The sequence below is a fragment of the Globicephala melas genome, chromosome 1 (genome assembly GCF_963455315.2).
Source record: "Globicephala melas chromosome 1, mGloMel1.2, whole genome shotgun sequence".
NCBI classification, from domain to species: Eukaryota; Metazoa; Chordata; class Mammalia; order Artiodactyla; family Delphinidae; genus Globicephala; species Globicephala melas.
In genome coordinates this window covers 120,182,198-120,196,830 of record NC_083314.1, presented here as the reverse complement: position 1 = coordinate 120,196,830, position 14,633 = coordinate 120,182,198, and the positions used below count along the sequence as shown (strand labels likewise).

The 14,633-nt window shown below is 34.6% G+C and overlaps 2 protein-coding genes across 3 annotated transcripts in view; one reads left to right on the top strand and one right to left on the bottom strand.

Moving 5' to 3' along the window:
- The window catches only part of NEXN (nexilin F-actin binding protein), a 58,331-nt gene that overhangs the window by 29,897 nt on the left and 13,801 nt on the right, over positions 1 to 14,633 (top strand). Inside the window, exons 6-10 of one of the 2 annotated variants that reach the window (XM_060303923.2) lie at positions 2,063 to 2,104; positions 3,283 to 3,474; positions 3,568 to 3,744; positions 6,332 to 6,520; positions 11,008 to 11,205. In XM_060303923.2, coding sequence (XP_060159906.1) covers positions 2,063 to 2,104; positions 3,283 to 3,474; positions 3,568 to 3,744; positions 6,332 to 6,520; positions 11,008 to 11,205 — 798 coding nt within the window. The remainder of the gene's footprint in view (positions 1 to 2,062; positions 2,105 to 3,282; positions 3,475 to 3,567; positions 3,745 to 6,331; positions 6,521 to 11,007; positions 11,206 to 14,633) is intronic. The other variant, XM_060303928.2, reaches the window with a different exon arrangement.
- The window catches only part of FUBP1 (far upstream element binding protein 1), a 48,879-nt gene continuing 47,852 nt past the window's right edge, over positions 13,607 to 14,633 (bottom strand). The window contains exon 23 of the transcript XR_009564933.1: positions 13,607 to 14,430. The gene's annotated coding sequence lies outside the window, so the exon portion shown is untranslated. The remainder of the gene's footprint in view (positions 14,431 to 14,633) is intronic.

Here is a 14,633-nt window from a genome sequence, read left to right as displayed (position 1 = left end):
TAAAATTTAATCTATCTTTGAATATAAGAAGGCACGACATAGTCAAGAAGAGTCTTAATGTTTGTTTGAAAAATCCTCTTGTATACGTCCATATTCAAGAACACTATAGAAAGGATTCCTGAGTCAGACAGGTAGCTGAGTAACATTTAAGATAATTACCAGTTCTGAGATTCTAAGATATTATGATAAATTAAAAATAGGCATAGTTCGTATACTGGATGTTGGAATCAAAGACCAATAAAATTTGGGGGAGAATCTTAATTTGGTATAATCTGGTTATCTTTGAGGGTATTTTGATGGACAAGGTTAATGTCTAACAACTTGGAAAAAGAGAAGTTATTGGTGGGAGATTGAGATGTTGAAAAGAAAGGGGAGAAAGGAAGTTGATTTGGGAAGTAGCAAAAGGAGTTTTCTTTTCATAAATCAAAAGAAATAATTGGGAAGCAGATCTTCAATGGTAGTTTCTGAAAGCTAGCACTATAATTGAACTGAATATCTTAGTTCTCTATGAATATACTGAGACCATGGCCACTTAGGCAAATTCATCTTTTTCTTTGTTTGTTGAAACCCAACGGAAAAAAAATTCTATCTTTTGTTGTTTTGATAATGGTTTAAAATGAGCAAAGAATAAAGCAAAAATAACAAAAAAACACCCAACCAAACAAAGAAAAACTATTCTAAATATAGTTTATTATCTACTGTAAGCTAATAAAAATCTGAGAAGGTTGTAGCAGCAAGAAAAAGAAATTTGGGGTTAAAAAATTTAGAATTTTTCTTCCCTATGCTCTCAATGTCTCGCTTCTCACCATATCTCCTAGAACTTTTTATTGAGATTAACATGATTTGTAGAGGAATTGTTAGCACTCTTTTGAAGGGAAATAATTTTGTAATTATTTTATTACAGATTCATTAAAATTTTTCATAGTATCATTTATCATTCAATAAAACCTTCATCATTTATACAACAACTCAGTGTAATAAATAATTCTGTAACAAAGCAAATTATTCTGAACAAAGCTATTTAAAATAAACTATTAAGATACAAAATAGACTTATTTTTAATAAATGATTTGTTCAGAATAATTTCTTTTTCAAGAAATTTGGTATCTTAATAATATGTATTATTTCTTCTTGACAGAGAATATAGAAAAGTGAGATGATGAGAGAACAGGGAGTTAGCCAGCCCAGTTCCTAGTATGAGACAAGGTACAGCAGAATTCCCTTAGACTGAGTGAGGAACAAACTACTTCCAGCTCTTTCACTGGTGTTAAAAATCAAATTAAAACAATAAACAATCTGAATTTTTACTTTCTAACTTTTTCCATTTTCCTGTTGCTTATGTTTCCTTTTCCTGAGATCTCAAACATTGTGTTATTTAAATCACTTTTCTGTCATTTCTCACTCTGTTATGTATCGTACATTAGCCTGCCCCTCAAGCTAATCTTAATGGCCAAATTGAGCTCCCTCTTTTTAAATGAGGGCCTTTCCTACCTAGGTCTGTCAAAATATAGAGTAAACAATTATGATTTCCAGAATTATTTTCCCTTCTAAACTAGCCATGTGAAAGCCTACACCTTTTACTGTGCTTTATTATTGTGTCAGTTATATTTTTGCCATCTATTTATATTATAAAATATAGTCATGATGATTATTTGATTGCTAATGATAGGTTTTCCTTTCGCTGTGGCAGAGAGAGAATGGGGAAATGTTTCTGTAGCTCCATTTAAATTGCTTAATTAATAACTGCTGGTTGTAAGCTCACAGCCAGATTATAAGAGTTTGGTCCATTATTCAAATTCCAGAATTACAAAGGTAGGCTTTATTTTAATTTTTTCTTAATATGTTGTTCCCTAGATAGTGATATCAAAATGCAAAAATTAATATAAAGTTTAATCTCTATTTAAAAGGACATAATTGGTTAATTTGGAGCAACATAAAAATACTTCAGAACGCTAAATTTTGAAATTTACCATAAATCACAACTAATACTTTTCAGTTGTATGTTTAAAACAAAAAGCAGAAATCTGATGTAATGTAATGATATAAAATTCTTATTCAATAGATTGAGGACATAAACAATACGGGAACTGAATCAGCATCAGAGGTAAATGGACATTTCCTTTAATGAAACATTCACCTAAAATTATCTGATTCACAAATAATCTTTCAATTAAAAAAATTAAGAGTTCTTTTATTATAAATATAGCAACAACAACAAGGACAAAAATATTTTGCAAAGCAAGATCATACTTTTGCACTTTCAAACGCTATAGCTTAGTGTTTTTAAAGAAAAGTATGTTTTTGCTTTCATGGTTAGAGACACAAGTCTCAATTTGAGATACTCTGCCAAGGCTATATATTTCTTGAACTGTTACTAATAGTTGAGATTGTTGAAAGCTAACATTTGAAAAAGGCAGTTTTCTTTTCATCATCTGTCTTCTTTCCTCAGAGTTCCTGATAGTTAGTTTTGCTTATCACATACTAGCAGAGAGTACAGAATCTATTACCATGAAGGAATGTTCAAACCACAAAAATTTTAGTTATCTCTTTTTATCTAACAGAGAAAGTTAAAGATCAATCAATTTGATGGTGTGCCTAAAACTACAGCCACATAAATTGGAAGCAGTTTTATTTTAGGGGGCATGTGTTACATATTACAATTCTTTGTTTTTGAAAAAAGTTCAAAGGCAATAACAGATGATGTAATAGAACTAATTAAAATGGATTTTAAAAACAAGTTTAAGAATATTTGAATAGGACCAAAGGCCAAAGAGTTTTGTCCATAATATAAATGTTTTCTAAATCACTTGGAAATACTGGGGTTTTTTTCCTTGCTAAAATGTTAGTTTTATTAAGTATTTAAAAACTTGCATGGAGAGAAAAATCAAACACAGAAACCTTTCTTGTGTGTTTAAACTGAAGCCATCCACCATCAAATTGATTTAGAGTATGCTCACATGCACATTACCTTTTGTGGGATGAGTGCACGGATAGTGAAATTCAGATAATTTCACGCAATTTTATCCAAACAGCTGTATTAACACCATCTTCTAGGAAAAAAGATGCTTCTTGAACCTGTCAGCAGTGGATTTCAATAAGATTGACTCATCATGTAAAATGAATTCAGAGAAAGAGCTATTTAATAGAAATCTGTTAAAAATATTAATTTTTGTTCTTCATAACATTGATGGCAATGTAATGAAATTCACCAATGATGGAAGTCCCATGAAACCTAAATTTTGATTAGGAAGAAATATGCTAATTATCTATTTTATAAATTAGGAAGGAGATGATTCACTGCTTGTAACAGTGGTACCTGTCAAATCACACAAAACATCTGGAAAAATGAAAAAGAATTTCGAAGATCTAGAAAAAGAACAAGAAGAAAAGGAAAGGGTCAAGTATGAAGAAGATATAAGATATGAAGAACAACGTCGGTCTCTCAAGGAAGCAAAGTGTCTTTCATTGGTCATGGTAATTTTTTTTAATAAAGAACAAATAAAAGCAGTTAAGTTGGTTAGCAGCATATCCCTTTATGATTAACAGGTTTTCATTATGTTTTCTTAGGATGATGAACTGGAAAGTGAGGCAAAGAAAGAGTCACTTTCTCCTGGAAAATTGAAACTGACTTTTGAAGAATTGGAAAGACAAAGACAAGAAAACCGAAGGAAGCAAGCTGAGGAGGAAGCAAGAAAACGTTTAGAAGAAGAGAGGCGTGCTTTTGAAGAAGCAAGGCGGCAAATGGTAAAACAAACTGATATATATGTAACATTTATATATGATATTATAATACATAATTATATTATGATACATAACATTTATATATTATATTATACAAATTATATATTATATGTATAATATGTTATACAAATGTTATATATAAAACATTTAATATTAAGGGAGGTAGCTGGCTTTAGATAAGGTTCATTGCTATAAATTTAAGGAGGTTTTCTATATACAAGGGTCTGATTTTGAAACTGTATACATATTCCATATATAACATGCATTTATATTATTTTCTAGCTTTCATTTTGGGATATTTTACCTAATATGCCTTAAATTTTTATTTTTATAAATTGTTGTAAACATACAAAATAATTATTCAACAAATCTAATTTCTCTTCATCTGTTAGCTCAGCCTGCAATGTGTTTAATAGCATGGTGCAGTGCACTTTCAAGTCTAATCATAAGTGTACACTTAGTGTCAGTATATATATATATATATACTGAATATATATAGAGAGATATATATATGTGTAATGTATATAATCTAAGTGCTTAAGAGCATGGATTTTGGAGCCAGACTGCCTGGATTCAGATATCTAACCTTTATTGTGTACCCATGGACAAGTTATTGAACCTCTCTACATCTTAGTTTCCTCATTTGTAAAATGGTGAAAATAATTGTGCCTACTTCTTAAATCATTAAATGAGTTAATATAGAAAGCAGTTAGAGTAGTGTTTGGCATGTAATAAGTGTTTCATTTATTTATTTATTATGTATTTTTATCTTTTTATTATTATTTTTTTTTGACCTCGCAGCACAGCTTTTGGGATCTTAGTTCCCTGACCAGGGATTGAACCCATGCCTCCTGCAATGGAAGCGTGGAGTCCCAACCACTAAACCGCCAGGGAATTCCCAATATGTGCTTTAAAAATGTTAACTGCTATTATTATAGTAACAGATTTAACAACAAAAAATAAAATTGAAATAAGAAAACACTGATTCCAAATCTCATTGCAAGAATTTAAGAATGGAACATATGTAATTTTTTAAACTTTCAGACTTTCTTGATCAGTTTTCATTAATGATGTTCTGAGGTCTATATCTCCAAAATTTTAATTTTCTAGATGTTTGTTTGAAAATGTTGTTATTGGGTTGGCCAAATTTCGTTTGGGTTTTTCTGTAAAATGTTATGGAAAAACCCAAACAAACTTTTTGGCCAACCCAATATTTTGGGTAGTTACAGTTGGATAATACCTACACATTTTAGATATCACTGGTGGTCAATTTAGTGGAAAGACATAGAAATATCATTAATTAATCAAATCATAAATTTCAATGAGTATTTAATTAATTTAATTAGCATTACATTAGAATTTTAATTATAAAATCATAAAATTTGAATTGTATGTAAAATAGTTCCAGATAATGTTTTATCCATTTAATAACCATAGTTCATAGTAAAAAAAATCCATGAAAATTACAGAATGAGAACTTTATTATGTAAGAGACTCAGTGTGTGTATACTTGAACCTCAATTTAAGTACACACACACACTTTTATTTTTTTTGGAAGATAAATTGTAGAATTTTTAATCAATGAAATACTATACAGCAATAGAAAATAATTAACCACAGGTAGCCCCATCAACACAGATAAATCTTAAAAAAAACTACAAGATTCAGCAAAACTGTAAGTCAATAGGACCACATACAGTATAATTTCTTATATGTAAAATTCAAAAGCTGCAACACTGAACAAATTTTTACATATTCAAACAAAGCAAAAGAATAACAAACACAAAATTAAGCATATTAGTTTCCTCTGAAAAGCCAGCAAAAGGTGGATGGGCTCTTGAAGGATACACGAAGACCTTCAAGAGTACTGGAAACATTCCATATCTTAAACTGAGTAGGACCCACATCTGTGTGTTGGTGTTACTTTTATTTATTTATTTATTTATTTTAACATCTTTATTGGAGTATAATTGCTTTACAATGGTGTGTTAGTTTCTGCTTTATAACAAAGTGAATCAGTTATACATATATGTTCCCATATCTCTTCCCTCTTGCGTCTTCCTCCCTCCCACCCTCCCTATCCCACCCCTCCAGGTGGTCACAAAGCACCGAGCTGATCTTCCTGTGCTATGCGGCTGCTTCCCACTAGCTATCTATTTTACGTTTGGTAGTGTATATATGTCCATGCTACTCTCTCACTTTGTCCCAACTTACCCTTCCCCCTCCCTGTGTCCTCAAGTCCTTTCTCTAGTAGGTCCACACACGTGTTTTATGTTTGTTCTGGGAGAGTTAATGTTTAGTAAAACTTTTAAATGATTCCTTAAGAATTTTAAACAATTAATCTTATCCATTTAAAAATCTGACTTGCTTGAGAAGTTTTATTTAACTTGAGTACATCTTTATTTGGAATTTTTCCAAATTTGATTTTTTAAATCATATGAGACGTTATAAAGGAAGGGGATTTTGGTCAAGAATACTAGAACAAAGAAACATTTCTGTGTAAGGTGGCTGAGTCTGTGCCTTTTGATTTATAATTCATTCCTGTCTTTGATTAATCCCAGTTTTTAGTAGTGAGTTGTTTCTTCGTTAGGTAAATGAAGAGGAGGAAAACCAAGACACTGAAAACATTTTTAAAGGGTACCGCCCTGGTAAACTCAAACTCAGTTTTGAAGAAATAGAAAGACAAAGGAGAGAAGATGAAAAAAGGAAAGCAGAAGAAGAAGCCAGAAGAAGAATAGAGGAAGAAAAGAAGGCATTTGCTGAAGCAAGGAGAAGCATGGTAAGATAGAATGTGACTGGAGGAGGCCACTGGGATTCAGTATGTTATGAGAAATCATTCAACTTTGGGGAATACCCTATTATTTCTGAACTTATATGCCAGAAGTAGGGATGGCATATAAGTTATTAAAGTCTCCTATGGCATAACACTGTCAGTTAAAGGTGTTTGCTTCATTATAGTGTTGAGAAGTTTCTGATTAAATTGCTATGCCTAGCATAGAGAAGTGTATGTTATCTTCCTTCTCTGGGAAGGCATGTTTTCCAGAACTAAGTATCTAAGCGAGGAGGGAGCGGGGTTCCTACCCCCACCTTTCCTTCCCTCCTCTCCATTCTCTTCTCCTTCCCTCCCTCACTCCTTCCTTCCTTTCCTCCTTTCTTTCCAGTATCCATCCCATCTGGGATATATTAAATGATCAAAGCCATTTAATCACAATTAGTTAACTCTCCAAAATGCTTACCATCACTCTGGATATTGCTACTAAACTTAACTCTGTTACAAAGTTATACTTCTTATACCATTTTTTAAATATTTATTTATTTATTTTGGCTGCGTTGGGTCTTCGTTGCTGTGCACAAGTTTTCTCTAGTTGCGGAGATCAGGGGCTACTCTACACGGGCTTCTCACTGCGGTGGCTTTTCTTGTTGTGGAGCACGGGCTCTAGGCGCATGGGCTTCAGTAGTTCTCGCTCGCGGGCTCTAGAGCACAGGCTCAGTAGTTGTGGCGCATGGGCTTAGTTGCTCTGGGGCATGTGGGATCTTCCCCGACCAGGGGTCAAACCCGTGTCCCCTGCATTGGCAGGCGGATTCTTAACCACAGAATCCAGGGAAGCCCCTATACCATTTTAATGTTTGTTAAATGTACAGTTACCTGACAAACTTTTTTTTAAGTAAGTTGACACGTGAACGCTGCATCCCCTTCCTGAAACATTTTAATTGGCTTCAATGATATCATGACCTGGTTTTCTTCCTGTGTCTGAGTGAGCTTCAGACAGATACATCCAAGTGTTTATTTGGCTTCATCACCCACCCAGATGCTCAAATCAGAAACCTGTGGGCCTTAAGCACTTTCACCTCTCATTCATGCCTCACATCCAGTCATTCACTGTCTCATTTCCTATATCACTCTAAAAATTGATCAGTTTTCCCCCATTTCCCACTACCACTACTATAATGCAGGTCACTGTTATCCCTTGCCTGAGGCCAACTCCTAATTAATTTGCTTTCTTGCCTATAATCCATTCTTTCCTATAAAGCCAGAAGTGGTCTTTCTTAAAAAATAAATAAATAAATAAATAAATTTGATTATGTTACTATTTTGCTTAAAAATTTTCCACGTCCCTTAAAACAAAAATCCAAACACTAAAATTTTTAAATAAATTTCTTTATAATCTTGCCCTAGTATTTTCTCCAGTTTCATTTCTTGATTCTTCCTTTTTTTTTTTAAATAAATATATTTATTTATTTTTGGCTGCATTGGGTCTTTGTTGCTGCATGCAGGCTTTTTCTAGTTGCAGCAAGTGGGGGCTACTCTTTGTTGCGGTGAGCGGGCTTCTCATTGCCGTGGCTTCTCTTGTTGCAGAGCACGGGCTCTAGGCACACGGGCTTCAGTAGTTGTGGCTCGCAGGCTCTAGAGTGCAGGCTCAGTAGTTGTGGCGCACAGGCTTAGTTGCTCCATGGCATGTGGGATCTTCCCGGACCAGGGCTTGAACCCATGTCCCCTGCATTGGCAGGCAGATTCTTAACCACTGTGCCACCAGGGAAGTCCCTCTTGAGTCTTCCTTAATCTGCCATGTTTGTTCCAGACATACTAAATTTCTTTCCATTTCTTCAAAACGCTATGCTCTCATCTCTGGAACTTCATAAATGCTATATGAAACGTGTCTCTCTCTCTTTTCCCTGTGCTGAGGTATCTCCTATTCATATATTCCATTTCCTCTGGAAGCCTTTCCTGCTAATACAAGTTCCAGAAAGGTGTTCCTTTCATGTGTTCTTAGAGCATTTAGTGCTCCCCTAGCATAGCACTAGCGCTGTATTGTGGCTTATGGCCATCTTCCTCACTCAGTGAGGCTGAGACCACATCAAGCACATGACACGGGACTTCACTGAAGCCCGCGCACTCTAGGGCCCGCGTGCAGCAACTACTGAGCCCATGTGCTGCAACTAAGGAAGCCCACGTGCCTAGAGCCCATGCTCCGCAACAAGAGGAGCCACTGCAATGAGTAGCCCGCTCACTGCAACGAAGAGTAGCCCCTGCTCACCACAACTAGAGGATGCCCATGCACAGCAACGAAGACCCAATGCAGCCAAAAAAAAAGAAAAAGATGGTGCTTGGACTTAGGAAAAAAAAAGCACATGGCACAATGCATTCTAGTGTAACAAACTTCCTGTAAATGCTTGTGGAATAAGTGATTTATTTTATTATTATTTTTTATTGAAGTAGAGTTGATTTACAATGCTGTGCCAATCTCTGCTCTACAGCATAGTGACTCAGTTATACACATTTATACATTCTTCTTTTTAATATTCCTTTCCATTATGGCTTATCACAGGATATTGAACATAGTTCCCTGTGCTATACAGTAGGACCTTGTTGTTTATCCATCCTATATATAATAGTTCACATCTGCTAATTCCACACTCCCAGTCCTTCCCTCCCCCACCCACCTCCCCCTTGGCAACCACAAGTCTGTTCTCTATGTCTGTGAGTCTGTTTCTGTTTTGTAGATAGGTTCATTTGAGCCATATCTTAGATTCCACAAATATGGTATTTGTCTTTCTCTTTCTGACTTCACTTAGTATGATAATCTGTAGTTACATCCATGTTGCTGCAAATGGCATTATTTTGTTCTTTTTTATGTTTAAGTTGGAATAAGTGATATTAATACTATCTTATTAGGTAATCCTTGATTCACAAATGGTTTCTACACAGAAACCCTACAAACATTCTGAGAGCACTTAATTTCTGGAGAATCAGCTGGTTCAGAAGTGGTAGATAAGAAGTAGCTGTGAAGATCAGGAAATCTAGTCCTGGGAGCAGATTTTTAGGCCAAATCTGCCATTTTATCATGACTCACTAGTGGAAAAAGTGCAGGGAAGGAAAATGGCATTAAACCAAAACTCTGGCTTCCTAAAGACATTTCTATATCAGGAAAGGAAAGAGAAACTTTTTCCTTCATTTATGTTGTTTTCTTATCTAGGGCCAAGTATTGTCATTTCATATTATTGCTCAGTTAACTCATATATTAATAAAAATTTTTTTGGCAATCTGTGGATTTTGAGACCATATAAACATTATTTCTGAGTTGAACTGGTTCTGTGGTAAAAGCCTGTCATATATAAAAATTGGAACAAATAATAATTACCCTTTACCTCTCTTATTCCTATTTCTAGTTCAGCCACAGGAACACAATTCAAGTGAGAGGTTTATGTATATACTTTCAGGGGTTAGAATTAGGTCACTGCTTTTCATGGCAAAATGTATTCCAAGTCAATGATTTAAAAGCAGAGTTTCTATTTGCAATTTAGAGATTGCCTATATACAGGGAATGATATTGTAATAATAAAACTGCTATTTGGGAGCTTACCATAGTGTCAGACACACTGCAAAGTGTTTCCAAACTTTATGTAATTCTCATGACAACTCTATGAAAGTTGTCACAGATAAGGAAACTCAGATTTAGAGAGGCTGTGTAACTTGCCCAAGGTCATAACTAAATGGCAGACATGTAATTCATGAAATTACAAAAAGGTAGTCTAAATAGTTATTTATAGTTTTATTAGAAAGACTTTTAAGGTTTGGAATATCACCTTTTCCACATAGTATTTGTGTTGACTTTGGACAAGTTACTTTTTAGTGCCTCAGTTTCCATCTATAAAATGGGGATATTAATAACACCTACTTCACAGGGTTACAGAAAAATAAGTCAATACACGTAAAGTGCTTAGAATTGTACCTGGCAGCTATAAGTATTAACTATTATTATTTATTTTTAATTAGCCTGACAGTAAATAAATCAGTAAAATCACAGCATTAACTGATTTTTGCCTGATTATGAAGGGGTCATGATATCTAATTCATTCAGGTAAAAACCATGATTTAACTGAAATGCTCTATTTTAATTACCAGAATGGAGGTTAATTTTAATCCAATTAAAACGTTTTCCCAATATTAGAACATCTTTTTAATTTTTTTAATTAAAAAAAATTTGTTATTAGAATATCTTAATGTCTAATTCAAATTACTCATAGTATAAAGTCAAAGTATTTATTTGTGTTCACTGGAATGGAGACTTTATGGTCACCATTTTCTCTGTTACTACAAAATACTTTAGTCTTACAGTTTCTAATAATTCCTTCTTGTTTATTGTTTTATACTTTTAAAGAGAATTTTTGGGTTTTAGTTCAATGTGAAACCTTTCTATTCAAGAAATATTCCCTTTGTAGTATGTATAATTCTGGCAAGAGTGATAAAAGAATTATTTTAAATAGGTAGTAGATGATGACTCCCCAGAGATGTATAAAACAACCTCTCAAGAATCTCTTACACCTGGAAAACTAGAAATTAATTTTGAAGAATTATTAAAACAGAAAATGGAAGAAGAAAGACGACGAACAGAGGAGGAACGGAAGCATAAGCTAGAGATGGAAAAACAGGAATTTGAACAACTGAGACAAGAAATGGGAGAGGTAAGACTTTAAGAAGTGTCCATTTTTATTCCACAAGTATTTAGTAATCTCAGTATTTCACATGCATTACCTTACAATAACTTTCTAAGTATTATTATTTTTACATAAAGGACACTCTTATGAGGCACTTGGTACAAGTTTCAGCATAGTTGAGTGTACCTTTCCAGCCTGCTATAACTCTACTCCTTCTTGCTAGTTTGAAAAATATATAAGATTCCAAGTGACTGAGATATTACTGTAGTATGTAAGTAAATATTTCTTCCTATATACCTCACAATTGTGTGAGATTACACCATGATTGAGAACTGTCACTCTAGCATACTTAATATACCCAGTTATACTTATTTTCCTTGAAACAGAATTAAACTGGTAATCAAAATAAGAAAAAACTATAAGAGTACCATGGATGCTAATAGGAACATCAGTTTGGCAACTCTTTGAATAATTTTACAGGCATACTGCATTTTATTGTGCTTCACTTTATTGCACTTTGCAGGTACTGCACTTTTTACAAATTGTAGGTCTGTGGCAACCCTGCATGGAGCAAGTCTGTTGCCACCATTTTTCTAACTGCATTTGCTCACTTTGTGTCTCTGTATCACATTTTGGTAATGCTCTCAATATTTCAAACTTTTTCATTATTATTATATTTGTTATGGTGATCTGTGATCAGTGATCTTCATTGTTACTATTGTAGCTGTTTGGGGGCACCACAAACTGCTCCCATATAAGATGGTAAACTTAATCGATAAGTGTGTATGTTCTGACTGCTTCACTGACCGGCTGTTTGCCCATCTCTTTCCCTCTCTTTGGGCCTACCTGTTCCCTTACACAATAGTATTGAAATTAGGCCAATTAATGGTCTCTGAGTGTTTAAGTGAAGGTAAGAGTCGCACATCTCTCACTTTACACTTGGCCAAGAAGCGATTTGTCTCACTTTAAATAAAGCTAGCAAGATTAAGCTTAGTGAGGAAGGAACGTCGAAAGCTGAGATAGATAGGCCAAAATCTAGGCCTCTTGGGCCAAACCATTAGCCAAGATGTGAATGCAAAGGAAAAGTTCTTGAAGGAAATTAAAAGTGCTACTCCAGTGAACACACAAATGATAAGAAAGTGGAACAGCCTTACTGTCGATGTGGAAAAAGTTTTAGTGGTCTGGATAGAAGGTCACATAAGCCACAACATTCCCTTAAGCCAAAGCCTACTCCAGAGCAAGGCCCTAACTCTCTTCAATTCTATGAAGACTGAGAGATGAGGAAGCTGCAGAAGAAAAGTCTGAAGCTACCAGAGGTTGCTTCTTGAAGTTTAAGGAAAGAAGCCATCTCTGTAACAAAAAAGTGCAAGATGAAACAGCAAGTGCTGTTGTAGAGGCTGCAGAAGTTATTCAGAAGATCTAAGATAATCAAAATGAAGGTGGCTACACTAAACAATAGATTTTCAATGTAGACAAACAGGCTTGTATTGGAAGAAGATGCCATCTAGGACTTTTTTAGCTAGAGAGGAGAAGTCAATGTTTGGCTTCAAAGCTTCAAAAGACAGGCTGACTCTCTTGTTATAGGATAAAACATAGCTGGTGACTTTAAGTTGAAGCCAATGCTTATTTAGCATTCTGAAAATCCTAGGGTCCTTGAGAATTCTGCTAAATCTACTTTGCCAGTGCTCTATAAATGGAACAGAGAACCTAGATATAGCAATCTATTCACAACCTGGTTTACTGAATATTTAAAGCCCACTGTTAAGACCTACTGCTCAGAAAAAATGATTCCTTTAAAATATTACTGCTCATTAATAGTGCACCTCAAAGAAACTTCAGGTGCACTGAAGGCAGGAAACACAAGAGAAGGAAAAGATATACAATAACAAACCCCAAACAATTAAGAAAATGGTAATAGGAACATACATATCGATAATTACCTTAAATGTAAATGGATTAAATGTGCCAACTAAAAGACTCAGACTGGCTAAATGGATACAAAAACAAGACCCGTATATATGCTGTCAACAAGAGACCCACTTCAGACCTAAGGACACATACAGACTGAAAGTTAGGGGATGGAAAAAGATATTCCATGCAAATGTAAATCAAAAGGAAGCTGGAGTAGCAATTCTCATATCAGACAAAATAAACTTTAAAATAAAGACTATCACAAGAGACAGTGAAGGACACTACATAATGATCAAGGGATCAATCCAAGAAGAAGATATAACAATTGTAAATATTTATGCACCCAACATAGGAGCACCTCACTACATAAGGCAAAGGCTAACAGCCATAAAAGGGGAAATCGACAGTAACACAATCATAGTAGGGGACTTTAACACTCCACTTTCACCAATGGACAGATCATCCAAAAAGAAAATAAATAAGAAAACACAAGCTTTAAATGATACATTAAACAAGATGGACTTAATTGATATTTATTGGACATTCCATCCAAAAACAACAGAATACACTTTCTTCTCAAGTGCTCATGGAACATTCTCCAGGATAGGTCATATCTTGGGTCACAAATCAAGCCTTAAGAAAACTGAAATCGTATAAAGTATCTTTTCTGACTACACGCTATGAGACTAGATATCAATTAGAGGAAAAACTCTGTAAAAAATACAAACACATGAAGGCTAAACAATACAGTACTTAATAACCAAGAGATCACTGAAAAAATCAAAGAGGATATCAAAGAATACCTAGAAACAAATGACAATGAAAGCCAACGACCCAAAACCTATGGGATGCAGCAAAAGCAGTTCTAAGAGGGAAGTTTATAGCAATACAATCCTACCTTAAGAAACAAGAAACATCTCAAATAAACAACCTAACCTTACACCTAATGCAATTAGAGAAAGAAGAAAAAAACCCCAAAGTTAGCAGAAGGAAAGAAATCATGAAGATCAGATCAGAAATAAATGAAGGAAACAATAGCAAAGATCAATAAAACTAAAAGCTGGTTCTTTGAGAAGATAAACAAAATTAATAAACCATTAGCCAGATTCATCAAGAAAAAAAAGAAGACTCAAATCAATAGAATCAGAAATGAAAAATGAGGGCTTCCGTGGTGGCGCAGTGGTTGAGAGTCCATCTGCCGATGCAGGGGACATGGGTTCGTGCCCCGGTCTGGGAGGATTCCGCGTGCCATGGAGCAGCTGGGCCCATGATCCATGGCCACTGAGCCTGCGCATCCGGAGCCTGTGCTCTGCAGCGGGAAGGGCCACAGTGGTGAGAGGCCTGCGTACGGAAAAAAAAAAAAAAAGAGATGTAACAAAGGACACTGCAGAAATACAAAGGATCATGAGAGATTACTATAAGCAACTATATGCTAATAAAATGGACAACTTGGAATAAATGGACAAATTCTTAGAAAAGCACAACCTTCCGAGACTGAACCAGGAAGAAATAGAAAATATGAACAGACCAATCACAAGCACTGA